The sequence below is a fragment of the Talaromyces rugulosus genome, chromosome II (genome assembly GCF_013368755.1).
Source record: "Talaromyces rugulosus chromosome II, complete sequence".
In the NCBI taxonomy this organism is placed as follows: Eukaryota; Fungi; Ascomycota; class Eurotiomycetes; order Eurotiales; family Trichocomaceae; genus Talaromyces; species Talaromyces rugulosus.
The window spans coordinates 3,180,669-3,197,114 of record NC_049562.1 but is presented as its reverse complement, the minus strand read 5'-3'; the positions used below and the strand labels follow the sequence as shown (position 1 = coordinate 3,197,114).

General features: G+C 48.5%; 8 protein-coding genes across 8 annotated transcripts; 3 read left to right on the top strand and 5 right to left on the bottom strand.

The window, feature by feature from the left end:
* Positions 1-200: 200 nt before the first annotated feature.
* On the bottom strand, positions 201-3,712 carry TRUGW13939_03562 (uncharacterized protein; the record flags this gene model as incomplete). The annotated part of the gene is made up of 5 exons (XM_035486742.1): positions 201-741; positions 795-1,159; positions 1,209-2,373; positions 3,126-3,400; positions 3,593-3,712. The coding sequence occupies 5 exons, from the start codon at positions 3,710-3,712 to the stop codon at positions 201-203; spliced, it is 2,466 nt and encodes an 821-aa protein (XP_035342635.1).
* A 91-nt stretch (positions 3,713-3,803) lies between these two features.
* TRUGW13939_03561 (uncharacterized protein) lies at positions 3,804-6,437 on the top strand (the record flags this gene model as incomplete). The annotated part of the gene is made up of 4 exons (XM_035486741.1): positions 3,804-4,049; positions 4,111-4,401; positions 4,449-5,135; positions 5,187-6,437. The coding sequence occupies 4 exons, from the start codon at positions 3,804-3,806 to the stop codon at positions 6,435-6,437; spliced, it is 2,475 nt and encodes an 824-aa protein (XP_035342634.1).
* Positions 6,438-6,897: 460 nt separating this feature from the next.
* TRUGW13939_03560 (uncharacterized protein) lies at positions 6,898-7,248 on the bottom strand (the record flags this gene model as incomplete). Its single annotated transcript, XM_035486740.1, has 2 exons — positions 6,898-7,049; positions 7,161-7,248. 2 exons carry the CDS (start codon positions 7,246-7,248, stop codon positions 6,898-6,900), a joined length of 240 nt encoding a protein of 79 aa, XP_035342633.1.
* Positions 7,249-7,751: 503 nt separating this feature from the next.
* TRUGW13939_03559 (uncharacterized protein) lies at positions 7,752-10,757 on the bottom strand (the record flags this gene model as incomplete). Its single annotated transcript, XM_035486739.1, has 4 exons — positions 7,752-8,622; positions 8,672-9,365; positions 9,417-10,604; positions 10,655-10,757. The coding sequence occupies 4 exons, from the start codon at positions 10,755-10,757 to the stop codon at positions 7,752-7,754; spliced, it is 2,856 nt and encodes a 951-aa protein (XP_035342632.1).
* A 414-nt stretch (positions 10,758-11,171) lies between these two features.
* On the top strand, positions 11,172-12,001 carry TRUGW13939_03558 (uncharacterized protein; the record flags this gene model as incomplete). The annotated part of the gene is made up of 2 exons (XM_035486738.1): positions 11,172-11,400; positions 11,457-12,001. 2 exons carry the CDS (start codon positions 11,172-11,174, stop codon positions 11,999-12,001), a joined length of 774 nt encoding a protein of 257 aa, XP_035342631.1.
* Positions 12,002-12,166: 165 nt separating this feature from the next.
* Positions 12,167-13,450, bottom strand: TRUGW13939_03557 (uncharacterized protein; the record flags this gene model as incomplete). The annotated part of the gene is made up of 7 exons (XM_035486737.1): positions 12,167-12,350; positions 12,402-12,588; positions 12,642-12,735; positions 12,794-12,960; positions 13,023-13,283; positions 13,349-13,385; positions 13,448-13,450. The coding sequence occupies 7 exons, from the start codon at positions 13,448-13,450 to the stop codon at positions 12,167-12,169; spliced, it is 933 nt and encodes a 310-aa protein (XP_035342630.1).
* Positions 13,451-13,838: 388 nt separating this feature from the next.
* Positions 13,839-14,276, bottom strand: TRUGW13939_03556 (uncharacterized protein; the record flags this gene model as incomplete). The annotated part of the gene is made up of 2 exons (XM_035486736.1): positions 13,839-13,876; positions 13,937-14,276. 2 exons carry the CDS (start codon positions 14,274-14,276, stop codon positions 13,839-13,841), a joined length of 378 nt encoding a protein of 125 aa, XP_035342629.1.
* Positions 14,277-14,671: 395 nt separating this feature from the next.
* On the top strand, positions 14,672-16,024 carry TRUGW13939_03555 (uncharacterized protein; the record flags this gene model as incomplete). The annotated part of the gene is made up of 6 exons (XM_035486735.1): positions 14,672-14,807; positions 14,872-15,000; positions 15,071-15,152; positions 15,217-15,354; positions 15,417-15,630; positions 15,686-16,024. 6 exons carry the CDS (start codon positions 14,672-14,674, stop codon positions 16,022-16,024), a joined length of 1,038 nt encoding a protein of 345 aa, XP_035342628.1.
* Between the last annotated feature and the right edge of the window lie 422 nt (positions 16,025-16,446).

The following is a 16,446-nucleotide window of genomic DNA, read 5'->3' as shown; positions in this document are numbered from 1 at the left end:
TCAAATGCACCAGCGCTGCGATGCCGGCCAAAATAAATACTCGCCAGTGGCATTTCCCAGACCAGCTATGGGTATTTTTAAGCATTTCTCGAAGATCACCACTTCATGGAATGGGAGGCCTCAACCGATGCCTTTTGGAGGCCAAATGGGGGGTTTGCTTGGGAGTCGAGATATATAAAGGATATAATAATGTATCGATCTCAACGATGCCCAAATAACTCAATTGGGTCGATATCGTCGTCATCGTCATCTTCTATGCCATCATCTTCATCTTTGTTAGACACGCTATCGCTATCGTCTTCACTTTCGCCTTCTTCATCGCCTTCGAGTCCGCGATTTCGGAAGAGTGCGTATTTACGAAGAGGTGACGTGGCCCAGAAGCCTAGCTCCTCGGTGTCACTTCCCTCTTCACTACGGCGACTAGAGAAGATTGAAGGCGCCCATGCCGAGTCTCTAGAAAGGTCAAAGTAGTTTCCAACTGTCGGGGAAATTTGCTGTGGACGAGATCGTTGTATGTCGCGCGAAGAGCGCCCGTCAGAAGAATTGGAGGTAGGGGGTCGCCAAAGCTCGTTTTCTCCATCTAAGGGTTCTGCAACTAAGTTTGAGTTCGCAATGGATTCACAAGTATGATCAGGGAGGTTGTACGAGATGGCTTGTTCTGGAGACGCTTCACTATCCTCACCATCGGCTTCACTGGTACCGCTTCGCATGGCAATTTGTGCTGTGTTGTAAGATTCACATCTGAATAGTTTAGCACCATTAATTTTATGTAAGCGACAAGCATCAACACTTACAAATCGCATTTTAGACCAAGCCAGTGATATGGCACATTTGACTTTGCGCCACAGTCATTGCAATATACCATTGCTCTGGTGTCCTTGAATTCAATTGGCATGGGCTGGCCCTCAATTGTTCGATCCAGATTACGAAAACGGGCTTCCATGTTCATGATGCTTTTACTGCAAATTGGACATCGATATGAAGTTTTCGCGTGGTCAGAGTAGCATTTCTTGTGAATGCTATGACCGCATCTCATGAAAACAACAGTATCAGGGGACGTAAACATGTATTCCCCGCAGATCGGACAGTCGCATTGAGTGGAACGTTCGATGCAACGATGCGTGTTCTCGATCGAGATGGGTATGCATACGCTACAAGTCTATTCGAATATGAGCATTGGTCTGAAGGTGTAACATATATCTCCATACCTTGCAGTGATAAAAATCTTTCCCAATGCCCTGACCTATGCGGCAGATTCCGCAATCATTGCAGTGGTAGATGCTTTTCGAACTATCATTATCCCATAACTTGCACACGTCACAAAAGTAGGAAGCGGCTCGTTCATCACAGCCTCTGCAGTATTGGGCTGCTGGCTGGGGAAGACAACATAGCATACACAGCATATTCTCGGTTTTTCGTCGTATAAGGGCGTGGTCCTCCACTTGGTCGTGACAAAAACGACAGGTATACCATTTTTTGCATGTGTAGCATTGTAATTTGACGTTGCGTTTGTAATGTTCACAGCCCAAAATCATAACATTTTCGTCCGAGTAATCACTATTATCGTCACCAATATCAATGGGGGTGGATTCAACAGGCGGTTCTTCGTTTGAGTTATTTGTAACGACGACAATATCGCGAGGGGCGTAAGTGGGCTCTAGATCAGCGGGCGTGAGGTTATATCCGTTACTGGTGGGTTCCGCTGTGGCTGAAATTGCATGGTCGAGAGAAAGCTGGTCAAAGGATCGACGTAGTCGAGGCGACGAAGGAGCGTTGGACTGTTCAAGACTCGGCAAGCTCGATGGAAATCGAGGCAGAGAGGGCTGTCTCTCTCTGGAATAGTTCTTGCGTGTGGAATCGTAGTTTTCGGTCATCAAGGTATGTATCAGGCGTGCCTTTTCAGCGCTGGTCGCGTGGTTGTCTCTGATCGTGTGGATCTTCCTGCGCAAAACCCTCATCCCATCATCCTCTGGCAATTCGTGCAGCTGCCGATCGTACCGGTCTAGGGGAGGTACAGTCACGGCGGACGGAGTGCCGTCAGTAGAATTGTATAGGGATGTGTTTGTTGTCTGAGGTTCAAGTTGCGCTTCGACATTGTTGCGGTCGATACGATGGCTGTCTTGATCGTTCATATTTCCCAGCTGAACCACGTCATTGCTCGACCCATCTGCCGCAAGATGCCTTGTAGCGCCGAAGCCTCGGTCGGAAGATGTATCAGTTATTCGATTGTTCCGGCTCGTATTCTGAAGCACGTCGACGTTTGGGCAGTCTCTGGTAGGTTGATGGGGTTTGTCGTGGCCGAGGTTGGGTCCGGGTGGTGGCGACGGTTCGCGGATGGTGGAGGTGGAGGCTGGAGAGAATGGACGAGTGTGTCTAAATATAGGTTCTATAAGTAGAGACACAATGTACTCGCCCATTGGGATTTTTAGACACGAAATGTGATGCAAATAATTAATTAAATTGGTTTTTTGGCACGGTATAGGCATGTTTCCCCAGAGCGATTTTCGTCGCAGGATTTTTCTGGTGGCGCACATGTGACCAAGGTGCTGCTGCTGCGGCCTGCAGGCCTGATGCAAGGACAAGCCAGTCACAGCCTTGTAGACATCCCAAGGGGGTACAAGCAAATCAACCCAGGGACTTAATTACATGATACATAAAACGTGGACACAGGCTTTTTTATCCTACCGTATGTCGACAAGCTAGTTTCGAGCTCTGAATGTTGATACAAGGGGGGGGGATATATTTTGTCATGTATTGTTTGGTCTGCGTCTTTTTCTGCAGTGAATATGTATAGTACAAGTCTGCGACGGCGAGTATCGTTATGCACTCGAAATATGTGTCGCAGAGGAATCGAGTAGAAGACCTAGATAGATAGCAGGCGTCAATCATGCTCACTATACCGGTGAGTGGACGAGGCACGCCTTGATAGGTCGGGAATCCGGCCTATGATGGTTGAGCAAGCTTCATCTTAAGCAAGTACCGAGGCTCTCATTCAGGAGCATCAAGGTGGAATTGAAGTGGGTGTTTGCTGACCACCCCAAATAGTGCTGGGCAGCATCGCGACTATTGAGGGAGGGAGGGTTAGGTCCTCGTTGCGGATACATGTGAAGATCGACCGCACTTACGATGGTTTGGATCTGGGTTTCAGGGTTGCCTGCTCCCAGTATCTGACATGCAGCAGATTCTTCACAATCTTGTGCTCCAGGCTGGTAGAAGACGCGGCGGCTCGTTCAAGGAACAGGATGGTCTGCGCTATCTTGGTGCTGTCGAAATCACTCTGGCTGCCAGAGCGGAAGGCGGAGCGCAGATTCCAGCGCAGGACATGGCGCTGCGGTGTCGAGTATCTCACAGCCTTGAGGCCGGCGCGGTACAGCTGGCGATAGGCCGTGGCGATGGCCGACTGGGGCATGGATCCAGCAGGAAGAAGTTCTGATGAATCATGAAGATAGCAAGTAGTCGTGGTGAAGAGAGAAAAGTCGCGGTAAGGCAGGACCGGCCCGACCAGGTATAGCGGCGGCCCGCGGCCAATAGGGCAGCCGCTCTCCCCTCATACAGCGCCCTGCCCAACCGCCTGACAACAGCTCGAACTCACCTGGGCACTGATCTCCCTTTTCTTCCATCTCGTCTGCTCGTTGTCCGGGATCGTGCTGCTCGATATACCATGCTGGCCTGCCTGCATGCCGTTTCTCTCGCCGCCCCCAGTCACATACATCGGCTTGCGGCAAGTGGCGTCCTCAATTTTGATGTGGCGTTCGTTGTTTGAGCTGCTGTCTTCTACATGCTGAACCTCGCTCGCATAACTCATGACGCGCATTCAAAGGCAGCCTAGTGCTGCCCGCGCTCAGAATGGCTTGGCCAGAGCCAAGTTTCGAAAGCACAAAGTCATTATGGAGAGTATCACTCAGAAGAGGAAGAAGCTGCGGAGCATCATATACTTTGAGGCCGAAGCCCCTCCAGGCTACACCTTCATCTCTGCAGGCAATCCCAAGTTTACCTCTGTTTGTAAGGAGATGTGCCGGAAACATGGACTCCAGGTATTTGCGGTCACTGTAAGTCACGATCTTGTTTGAAAGAACCCCCTTAGGGTCAGTGTTTTAACACTCTGCGCAGACAACTCCTCATCAAAACACGCATGGCCTATCCCAACAAGTCCATCGTGTGGGGTACCATTTTCCTAGCACTGTTGTAGCCACGGCCTGTATGGAGCTAGGCTTTCATCTCACAGAGAAAGGAAATGTATTGTCAATTGACAATTTCAACACAGCTTCAGCTAGTTGTCGATCCGAAGCAGAGTTTTCTCAAACCATTATCGACAAGGAAGCGAGAGACGTCATTCGAGATCTGTTCCCCAACATTCCCGACGATGATACCGACCAAATAATCAAAACTGCTTTCCAAAAGGTATATACTGACTGCTTTATTCTACCAACTGTCTAACTATTCCAAAGGGCCAACGCAAAGTCGGCACGGCAGCTGAGCTACCACTCGCACGGAGGGCACAGTTAGCAGTTGTGGCTCATATACGACACATCTATACTGAATACGACCAACTCCTCAAAAAGACCTCATTCCAGGAGGCGAGACGAAGGGTCGAGGACTCTACCTTGGAAAGACTGGTTCAGTGGCGAGGCGAAGACGAGAATGGTATGCCGGAGCTTGAAGACGTCTTTCGCGAGGTCATTATTATTTCAGATGACGAGGATGAGGACGACGAAGGAAGCCATTCGAGCCACTCTTCGGAATTCGAAACCATTAATCGCGACCCTAGTGTTGAAATACTATCCAGCAAAGTTATTACCGACAGACTTGAAGCGGCGGGTGAAAAAGACACCAATCTAGTGACAACTCCTCTAGAGAGCACGGGCACCGGGGAATTCACAGGAAGGTATACCATTGTACAAAGAGTTCCGGCTCAGAAATTCAACAAATCCAAAGTTGATCGCCGAGGCTTCAACCGCTATCAAGCCTGGGATCGGGCCATGGGTCGCTACCGGGAGGGGAAATCAACCCAAGGCCACAAGCATGACCCCTTTGTCAATCACGGGGTGTCTCGAGAAGGTAATATCGGTCAGCGACCTTTGAATGATGCAGCCGATGAACGTCTGAAGCGCCATCACATACCGATAGAATCGCCCGTGAGTTTCTCTTTTTTTTGGGTAATTTACTCTGGTCTGACATCAAGCTAGCCTCTCCCACGACACCAAGCTCCAGACATCCTTCATTTCCCCGACGGGTCTATATTCAGTAAGATTCCCCCCAGCATTCCCGAAGAAAGAGTAGCGCATCCGGCAAACTTTCCGCCCAAACCTCTATTTGTGGCCGGTCCCAGATTTCCGTCTCATCGACATGATGAAAACCCCCGAAAACGCATTCATCCGTCGGGGATTCTAGCCACGAATTACGACAGAGACAATTCATCTTTCCAGGATAACACAATCCTTACCTCAATTGAGCATCCGGAATTTCTCAATACTGAACGGCCCCCAGTAAGGAGCAGAGCCAACGATTCTACGCATGCTCAAAGAGGAACCTATGACAATTCTACAACGGCACGTGAACGGCCCTTTGAAGACCTCTCGAGGCGAATCGACGTTATCAACCTTGATGATGATAGCAGTGATCACCCAAAGCGAAGACGCTTGGAACCTCGGCATTCTCTCTCCAGTATTCGTCGCCCATCATCTTGTGGAAATGATGATCTCTTTCAGCGTGTTGAGAAACCACAGCTAGACCCTCGTCGATATGTGGGGCCAATTCTAGATGATAATGCGATGTATAGAGTGCCTGCTATAAGTCGAGAAGCAACCCTTTTAACAAGGGGTAATTCGGAACAAACAGTGCATACAATATCTCGCTCTAGGTTATCACTTGAGAGACCATCTATGGAAGTGATTCGAGAGCCTTCCGAAAATTTTCACAGAGAAGATGGTCTTCACATTGTGAATCCACGTCTTGATACACACAGGCCGAATAAAGTTCTAGTGCCCAGGAACAACGGTTACATGGTTGAGCCTTCACGGACCACAACTAATCGAGAAACTCATAGATTATACAGACCAAGCCCTGGACATGGCTCAGATAGTTCGGGATGGTGGGCCAAAGCTAACTCGTACGAAACGCAAAGAGAGATTATCAATAACGAAGACCCTTTGCGAGCTGGTAACGTGCACAGCTCCCAGCTACACCCTATTTGGCCACAACTGGGTGAGCGAAACCAGCTTGGTGTTCCGCATAACCAGGTAGATTCGAGATCGACTTCTCGATCCTCAAAAGACCCTGGAACCAGGGATTGGACTCCTCCAGCTTCTCATCAATTGCACAGTCCCCGCCCTACCTCGCAGAATTCAGTCTTTGTTACCCAAAAGAAGAAAGATACCCTTCCTGTCTCAGCTATCAGAAGGTACGAAGTGCAATTAGAGAAGTCGAGGAACTATTAATACGAGCCCCGTCAAGGGTAGAAGATTATCGGGCAAGGAGCTACACATGATATTCCGGTTTTGTCTATGTATTGGATCAGGTGAAGTGCATTATACTCGTTTTTCAGGTATATAGAGGAGCACGCATTGATTTGTCTGGCGCACAGGGGTAAATTTTCTTGTTGAAACGTGTCAAAGATACCCCAGGCATTTTGAGTTTTAGAAGACATTTTGGTCCCATATCAGCATCAGGGTTATTCCTGTGAATTGGTATTGAACTTTCAATCAAAATACGCAAAGCAAATAAACCATGTTCAATTCTATCACAGGGCTCATGCAACGTAGTGTCTAGAATTCGTGGAATTTGCGTGAGGCTGGTATGCTGGTATGCTGGCTGGATGGGCATGACTAATTCAATTCATTTGGCGAGAGCCAATAAATAATAATTTCCCTTTCAATTTATCTCCTTGTATTATCATTTCTACACCTCTTGAGGGGCCCCATCTGCCTCTCCGCTGTTCACGGCCTTACCGGTCTTCTTGATGGTGGCCAGAACGGTGTCGTAAGGGAGCGAGTTTTCGGTGACAACAGTGGCGGTCTGCGAGTCTAAGCTGACATCGAATGATTTGACGCCTAGACAAGAAAATCATTAGCTCATGGTTTCGGTCAGGGGCATGTGTCAAGTCAGGCAGTCTCTCTTTCTCTCTCGCAAGATGTTGTTTGACTAGGTATGACGCAACTTACCATCCAGCTTCTTCAGCACTCGCTCCACGGCACCAGAGCATCCTCCGCAGCTCATGGAGACATTAAACTTGTATTGATGTTCAGCCATTGTTTCTTGGCGGTGTTGGCGCAATCGATAAGTTGGCTTGTGCGGGGTAGGTTGGATCTGGTCGGCGGGGTTGAAATGAGAGCGGCGAACGAGTAAAGTAGTGCTAAGTGGTTTAAAAGGAGATAGAAAAACAAGAAGGGCCGGTGAGCTGTCTTTATAGGCTGCTATGGCGGCATGTAATAAGGCTGCAAGAATGCTGACTGAACGAACGGTCAATTAATTACAAATGCCCGGCGGGCCCACTGGCACCGAATAGGCAACTAAAGTCTGATTAATGATCGCCAAGCTGGATGTCGACACCGCCGGTGATTATTGCTCATACGTGTTTTAGCATATTACGCAAGAATTCATTCTTGTCTGATGTTGGAAAGGTTCCCAAGTGTCTTATTTGTGTTTCATGTATACCCCGCATGCCCCTCTTCGTCGGCATCAGTATATGTATACATCCTGCATATCCACTAAATATTATGATACCCCTGCATCTAGAGGACGACTATTCCTGATCAGAACCCTGCTGCTCGTTTCTTTTTCCTTGCCCTGACATTAGTCTGCTTCCCAGCTTGCCTGCCGCCAAAGATGCCGCGTTCGATTTGAGTCATGGGTAGGCTGTCTTCGGTGAATTGACTACTAGGGATATTATCTCTAAAGATATCCTGCTGAGGCTGGCTCCCAGGGGCTTGAACAATGGGCACAATCGGTGAAGCTCGTCTGGGTTTCAGATTGTCCGCGAGGCTCGTTGACCGCGATCGCCTAGGGGTACGTTTTAAGGTTGTGGCTTTAGATGCCGCCGTGTCCTGAGAAGCGATCTTTTTCCAGTCGACGGAATCTGGATCTTCTCCAATAGTCCACTGGGAAAGAATGTTTTCTGTAGCGTCCGAGAGCGTGTTGTCGGTAACTTGCTGAGCGAGCATGCCGAGTCCAAGAACATCATATGTCTCCCGTCCGTCATCTTGACTTTGCACACGCTGAGAAGCTTGACTCCAGCTTGATCTTGACCCAGTTCGTCTGGGCGTGGTCTGACCGCTCGGTGGCAGCATTCCCACGTAAGCCATACTTGCCAATGATAGTTCTGTAGATAAGTTCCGTATAGACTTCTCCTTCGAGATGCGGGTCCAGGCCGGTATTTTTCCAGACAAGGCAGACAACCAGTCGCGAATTAATCCATCGTACAATCCCGACACGTCACGGTATTGAAGCGAACTGATAGGCTTTGGTTGTCTGCCAGGAGACTCGGCTAATACCTCCAGGGGTAAATTATAAACCGTAAATCCTGCAGCTCGGCCGGCCTCGGTTGACTGCAATCTGAACCATGAGAGGTCTTGAATGGTATCATCTATATTAGAAGATATTGGCAAAGAGTCCATTATCTCTAACCTATATAGGTGATTAGTGACATCTGCAACGGTGGTGAAACAGTTCTTACATGGTTTGACCAGTCATGGAGAAGCTATCAGGAGTGTTTGTGAGTAATGGCACCAGTTCTTCCAAGCCTTGTCTGAGGCCTTGGTGACTGCGAATAAACACCGATGCACCTCTGATATACGGAACGCGATATCCGGCGAGAGTGGCGTAAAGTAACGTGAAATCCACAATCCCTTGGATAGAGTACGACTTTGACAAAGAGGTGGTTTGTGATCTGATTTGCGGAAGGTTCCTTTGAAGAGCCAGTTCGTATAGATCTGGTTCATTGGAGTCTGATAGGGCTGCTTCGACCAGCTTCGTTTTCCACGGATTTGCGCTTCTCTTCACAAGTGGCAATGCGTCCCGACTAATTGATAACGCCATTCCCGGCACAAGTTCCTGATTATGAGGCATGGAAAATAAATGTTCACGGATAGACAGCCTGTCGTCTAGGATGAATAGCTTAATGAGTCTAGTAGACGGCATAAACTCGGTTTGACCAGTCGAAGCGGCTTGCTCGAGTTCCTTAAACAGAAGGGTTTTCAGTGGAGCCTTACGTCGAATACTCGTCAAGCCTTGGTCGATAAAAGTCCCAGGAAGGTGAATAGGAAATGCGTCAGTCAGACATGTGCGCATGTCATCCTCAACGTCCGCGGATGGAACCCGAAAGGCCAGAATGCAAACATCAAGGCGAGAGTAGAGAATCAGGTAATCCTCTAAACCAAGTTAATAAAATCTCAACTGCCATGTGCAAGGCAGTCTCATACCTTCACTGACAGAAAGTGATGTCAGTCGTAGAGTTAGATCATCTGGATCGCGGTGATGCTGCCACGATAATTGTGGAACTTGTAGTGACGAAGACTGCCGCTTGTGATTGCTAATATCTAGACATAAAATTCTTAACGTAGTTAGAATGAATAGTTGTGATGCCCCCAAAAAGCAGGCTTTCGCGTCCAATATCCACTCGGATGGAGAGCTCCAGTTGAACTCTACGTTAGAAGACGTAGCAACACCATCCTCCATAATATACAGCACGGCGACACGTCGATTGCATGCAATAAACGTATTTACATCGCCAACCCACTCAATCTTGCCCCATCCGTCATGCTGAACGTATTTGCCATTATCCATTGATTCATCCGAAGATTGAGGCAGTGAGCCAGTTTGGAGACACTTTGGAGTTTTGTGCTCGTTGTTCTTAATGTTATCAGACAAATCCCAAATGCTCCAGTTCCCTCTCTCATCGATGACACCGAGCCGGTTCTGGGACTGAGGGTTAAAAATCACGTCAACTTGAGTATAACCGCCGGTCTGGGACGCGGGAATTTCAATGAGAGGATTAACATCAATGCGGGAGAGATTCCGAGTTTGAGCCTTTTTACAGGCAAACTTTCCAATCGGCCTAGTAGGCGACGGCTTCTTGTGATATAAAGGTCGACAAATGAGTGTGGATGATTGAAGTCGAATTGCCAAAAGGTTCGCCGACCCTTCAAGGCCGTTGGCAAACCGGATTTGTCGAATAGGATTTTCACCACAGGGACCCTCAAAGCTGTCTAGACCGCCAATTGCAGGCACACGCAGAGACCGACGCGCCTCTTGGTTGGTGTTGATCGTCTCATCATCAATCGCCCTCAGCGAAAGCACGTTTCCGTTCCTCCCCGAGGCAAACGCCGCAATAGGGACGCTTCGCAGTCTTCCGGATCGATCTACCTCGGACGGTAACGCATGACCAAAATCAAGCAAGGAAGATTCGTAGGGATCGAAAAACGAAGTTGCCGCATATGTCGTCTGAGAGGTTTCTTCGATTCGTCTGAAAGACGAAGTTATCCCAAGTAGTTCAGGGTGAGCTTTCAAAAGCGGTCGCTCCTTGTTTTTGTCTCTTTCCAAGGCCAACGTGGTGCTCGACTGAGGGGGGGCTGCTATTCTCTGCAGCCCAGTGTATGAAAGGACATATCCTATGCGTTATCAGCTCCCACACCCGTTACAGACGTTGACCAAAACATACTGCGACTGAAATCACGGGAAAAACTCCAAGCCTGAGAGACGGGGTTATAAGAAGTCGGGCCCGGGTTTCCATATTGCAGAACATCGATGTGATTATCATCCATTTGGACCAGTGTCGGCAGTTGCTAGCGTATCCGTCGCTTCATTCAACGATTCACTCATCGCGAAGGGTGGTCATGGGCCGCTTGTGGTGTTGAAGGGCCTCGCCAATAGTTCTGAAATGCCCTGCTGTGTTGAGAATTGTTGGTGAAACTAGAGAGTTGACTTGACGTGAACTGCGAAAAGTTTCCAGCGTAAATTCCACTAATTACTCGATCGAGCATCGGCGGGCAGGAGCGGGCGGGTCTGACTGGCAGTTGCCCCGCAACCGCGCCAGCCTAACCGCTTCCTCCTAAGCGCGACCGGGCACTTGGCGCTGCCTGTGTTCGTCGTTCCCCGCGAACAACGGACGAGTCAAACAACACGCGCTCGAGAATAATAACGCCGCCCAGATACCCACGACTGACTGTGACTTCAAAATGTCTTCTTTCGAACCGTCGCTGTCGACTAGCGCTATGCGGCCTCCGCTGGCTTCTACAGAAGCTCCGTCAATGGCGGACTCTCTCCCAAGCATAAACTTCGGCTTCGAAGACCTCCGCAGTAAAATGGCACAGTTCACCGCGAAATTCGACGCTTTCATCGAGCGAGGCCGGAAGCAAGTTCTAGAGGAGCGCAATCAATTTCACATTAATTTAGCAGAGTTTCAGAGTAAGAACCCCCGCTTGTTGCAGGAATCAGGGCTTTCGCTAATCGTGACGCGACAGAGGACGAGGATATGAAGCGGAACGATATAAAAATCCTTACTTCAAAGACTCAAGATCACTCTCAGACGGTCCAAAGGGAAGCGGCCGAAGCGGCCGAAATCCATGCGCATATTTCATCTATAACGCTTGAGCGAGACTCCCGGCTAGCGAAACGAGATAGACTGAAGCGACAAATTGCGGAAACGCAAGCAGCCATCGACCAGAAACTCGAAGCCCAGAAGGCTCACTCTCATTATCTGGATGCTCAATCGCGACTCAACATGCCGGAACTAGAATTTTGGCAGGATTATCTTTGCATGCGGATTGAAGGCGCCGGCAGAGAGGATCGTCTCAAGATCGTATATAGCCATATTTTGGAGCGAGATTGGGAGAAAGAGGCTTGGTTCGAACTTGGAACTGCTTCCAGAGACTATGAGATTTATCACACCAAACCCAAGCTGGACCGAGCTGCTGTTGAGCGCGAGCTAGATGCTGTCAACGAAGACCGGGATTTTGGTGCACTTCTAAAGAGAATGCGGCGACTATTTGTCGAGTCCATGAAATAATGACCTTTTTTTCTCTCTTTCTCTAAGAAATACCCGTTTTATTGATTCCCATAGATTATGATATTCCGATTTCTTGTACCTAGCTATAATAATGTATGCAACGCCGCCACCAAGGCTATGAGAATTCCCCATTTCTTTTCTGTTCATGACAATAACATCCGGCATCTAACCGCCAGTTGCCTCTCGGTAAAACCATATGCTGCGATGCGCGCCAGCAGTAGCAAACCCTTCAGTCTTTCCCAATTTAGGCAACCACTTCACACTCCATATAGCCTTTTCAGCCTCGGAATGGGTTGCTACGCATGTTCTGCGTTCAATTGACCACACCTTCACTTTGCCGTCGAAAGAACTGCTCAGTGTTAGATTTTTAAATAAAAAAACATTGAGTAGTCACACTTACCCGCTTAGAAGATACTCGCCGGTATGACTCCAATCGAGAGACAGAACCCATGCCGAGTGCCCAGACAGAAGGGCAACTTGCTCACCAGACTCTGTATCATAGAGTACAATAACCTTGGAGTCTCCTGCTGCCGCCAGAAACTTTCCGCTAGGAGAAAATGCAACAGTGCGTACTGGTTTTACTAGTCCTGTGAAATAGTGAGTTTGACCTGAGTTTGATAGACTAGTAATAGACCCTTACCGGATAATGAAAATGGTATTCGACCAGTTTCATTGTTGAAAATATAGATGCTTCCGCTTTCATGACCACTTGCTATGTATTTCCCATCACTAGACTGGAAAAATGTCAGTTGGAGGAATACGTCTTGGCTGTATTCAAATATGCCGGCGTACCATATCAATGCAAGAGCCAAAAGTTCCCTTGGTTTCGTAGCTCCGGAATTGTTCTCCATTACTAGCCAAATCCCAAACTTTGATGTGACCATCATGCGTCGTTCCTGCGAGATACTTGGCATCGTCTGACAAGGTGATTGCCCAGGCATTTGACTGCTTCAAGACATCTGCGCGGGGCAAGTTAGAGGGATATTTTGTCAATAGTAACAAAAAGCATAGTAAAACTTACTCGACAGTTTAGTCACTTCAGACCATATCCCATTCTCACAGCCCCAGATTTTGATATTCCCGTCGAATCCAATACTAGCAGCGTTTTGGCTGTTCCTGGACGTGACAACATGATGACATCCGATCTTGTGGGCAGCCTCAATCGTCTGCACCAGCGGAAAATCAGCGTCCGCGGTGGAATGAACCTTGAGAGTAGACGCTCCTGAAGCCGATAGTATTTGGTTGGACGTCACAGCCAATGAGAAGATATCAATTGGGTGGGCTATTTTTTGCACGCAGCTATTCTTAATTACATGCGTCTGTGTATGGCGGGGAGAAATGACTTACCGTTGTCCGCCGAATTCCAAGACAGATACTGCTTAGACTGTGGATTAAGCCTGTGTCAGAGCTTTGTTATCTCACAAGAAAATCTGCACGTCATCTTACCATGTCTCTTGGATCCTCCTCCCGGTATATCGAAAGATTTTGAGGAGGGAGGTTATGACTGTCTGGTCGGAATTCTTTGTTGCCAAGACCCGTGACGTGAGGGCGGACTATTTATCTTACAAACGGGCTGCATGTCAAAGGAGAATTTTTTCTAATGAGCTTCTTATTATTCCAATTGGAAGTTGAATGAAATAATAATAAAAAAAACCAAGAGAGATATGCAAGAAAACTATAGTACAATAATTTATTCTTTGAAATAGTCCAATGCTCAATGCTCAACAAAAATGTACCCATATTGCGCCTATCATCATGCGTGCCCTGAGTACTGTAACAGCCACTCTCAGACAATATCCCGAGCACACAAAGTGTCTCCCTCAACTAGATTCTCCCATTAAAACGGCGCAAGGGTCTTCCACTTTTCCTTGATTGCTGTTCCCAGGGTTAGCTATTGAATGGACGGGTGGATGGCACGAGGATCCCAGCGCGTACCTTTCACACAGCTGGCACATAGAACATGGGGTCTCTTCGGTTGGCCGCAAGACGGACAGGGTTTCAAGTTCGTGACATCCTTCAATGCCTTGCCAGCCATTTGCCGATGCCGCCTTTTCATGTGTGAGGTCTTTTTCTTGGGGACGGCTTGGAGGATGGATTCCCAGATGTCGGTGAGGAACGACGGGAAGCTGCTTATCAGGGAGCCATTCAGGACCGAGGGCTCTGTAGAGGCTGGCCACTGTAGGCTTATCGGGGTTGGCCGCAGGATGGCAGGGAGAATCGGCAGTAGCGAGAATGACGAGCGCGAAAAATTTCGCGCCAACTGCAATGATGCCATGGTGAAATGCGACAAATGCAGCAGTCGCGGGCGTCGACAGAACAGAGGCCGGGTCGGTCTGGAAAAGGGCGCAATCGCAGGCGGACTATCGAACGTGACACAGCACCTGTGTAAAGATAGGTTAGAGAGTTCGTTCCTAGTTAGTCGTGGTTGTCAAAGGTTGTAAGAGCTGGCTGGGGCCGCTAGTCCCGTTCGGGCCTGGTGCCACCGACCCCTGATCCGCTGGCGGACAATAGGGGGCGAACCTCAACCTGGGCCCAAAACTGCTCGAGCACGCCGCTGGGAAAGCCCCAGATCTAGTCTTTGCGGGACACCTCTTGAACTTCCTCGTCTGTGACCTCGCTTCTCTTCTCTCGACTCTGTATCTCAAGCCATTCTTACCTGACCCATCTACCATGGCCTCCGCCGCGAATGTGCCTGCTCCCCCGAGCACCGTCTTCCCTCGCAGCCATGTCGGTTTCGACAGCATCACGTCGCAGATCGAGCGTAAGCTCTTGAAGCGTGGTTTCCAGTTCAATGTCATGTGTGTTGGTGAGTGCAATTGATCGCCCTTTGTCGAATTGGCCAGCAGACTAATGATATGTGATCCCTCAAGGCCAAACTGGTCTGGGAAAGTCTACCTTGATCAACACTATTTTCGCGTCACATTTGATCGATTCCAAGGGTCGTTTGACCCCTAACGAGCCCGTCCGCTCTACTACGGAAATCCAAACCGTCTCTCATAGTACGCTGAGAAATCCAATTTGAGAAGGAAAAAAAAAAAAAAAAAAAACAATGGTTGACAATTTCTCTAGTCATCGAGGAAAACGGAGTGCGCTTGAGGCTAAACATTGTCGACACCCCGGGATACGGTGATCAAGTGAACAATGACCGATGGTATGGTGTTGACTCTTGCAATTGAGAATATATAACTAATTGATGTTTTTCTTCTTCTTAACAGCTGGGACCCAATTGTCAAATACATCAAAGATCAGCACTCCGCCTACCTTCGCAAAGAGCTCACAGCTCAACGCGAACGTTATATCCAGGATACCCGTATTCACTGCTGCTTGTTCTTCATCCAGCCTTCCGGCCATGCGTATGTCAAAGAACCCCCAGAAAAAGGTGTTCCGAACACCGGTACTGACTTTCAACGTCTAGTCTGAAACCAATCGATATCGTCGTCCTCAAGAAGCTCTCCGATGTCGTCAACGTTGTTCCCGTGATTGCCAAGTCCGACTCTCTAACCTTGGAAGAGCGACAAGCATTCAAGGAGCGCATCAAGGAGGAGTTCACATTCCACAACCTCAAGATGTACCCATACGATAATGACGAACTGGATGACGAGGAGCGTGTTATGAACGTTCAGATCAAGGTAATTATACCCATACGAGCTGAAGTTTACTGAATTCCTGCTAACATGAAAGCAGGACATAATTCCTTTTGCCGTTGTCGGTAGCGAAAAGAACATTGTCGTGAACGGAAAGCAAGTCCGGGGACGCCAGAACCGCTGGGGCGTGATCAACGTCGAGGATGAGAACCACTGCGAATTCGTCTATCTTCGAAACTTCTTGACCCGCACCCACCTCCAGGACCTGATCGAAACGACCAGCCAGATACACTACGAGACTTTCCGTGCTAAGCAGCTGTTGGCCTTGAAGGAGAGCAGCGCTGCCGGTGGCCACAGCGGTGGCAGCAGACCCATCAGCCCTTCTGCTGACCGAGAACTGAGCCGCAACTCCCAGCGGGTCAACATGAACGGCTACTAATTTCGACTTTAATGGATACTGGCGAAGCGGTCCAGAAGGAGAGAAAATGTGAACAAAAGCTTATTGTTTGAGGCCTGAGGTGGCTTTTCCTTTCCTTTTGTTACAGATATCCATTTTAACTGTGTGTGTTTCGTATGGGACATTATCTCTTTTTCTTTCTTTCTTTTTTTGTCAAGTCATACCTCTTACTCTCCCTACGTGCGGATGGACTTCGGCTTGTCTAGCTAAATCTCCTTGAATTCTTAAATTTTGTTGTCGCTGGTACTAGAGTTTTAATTATCTTATTTGGCTCTATTGGCATTGACTAGAAAGCGTAGACGCATTAATTCGTTCATTCATTCCTTCCTATAAAAATGTTAGTGCCGGTTCTCACCGCCCACATGGATATCGGCGTCGTCCCGACTTAATCAACAACGCCGCTC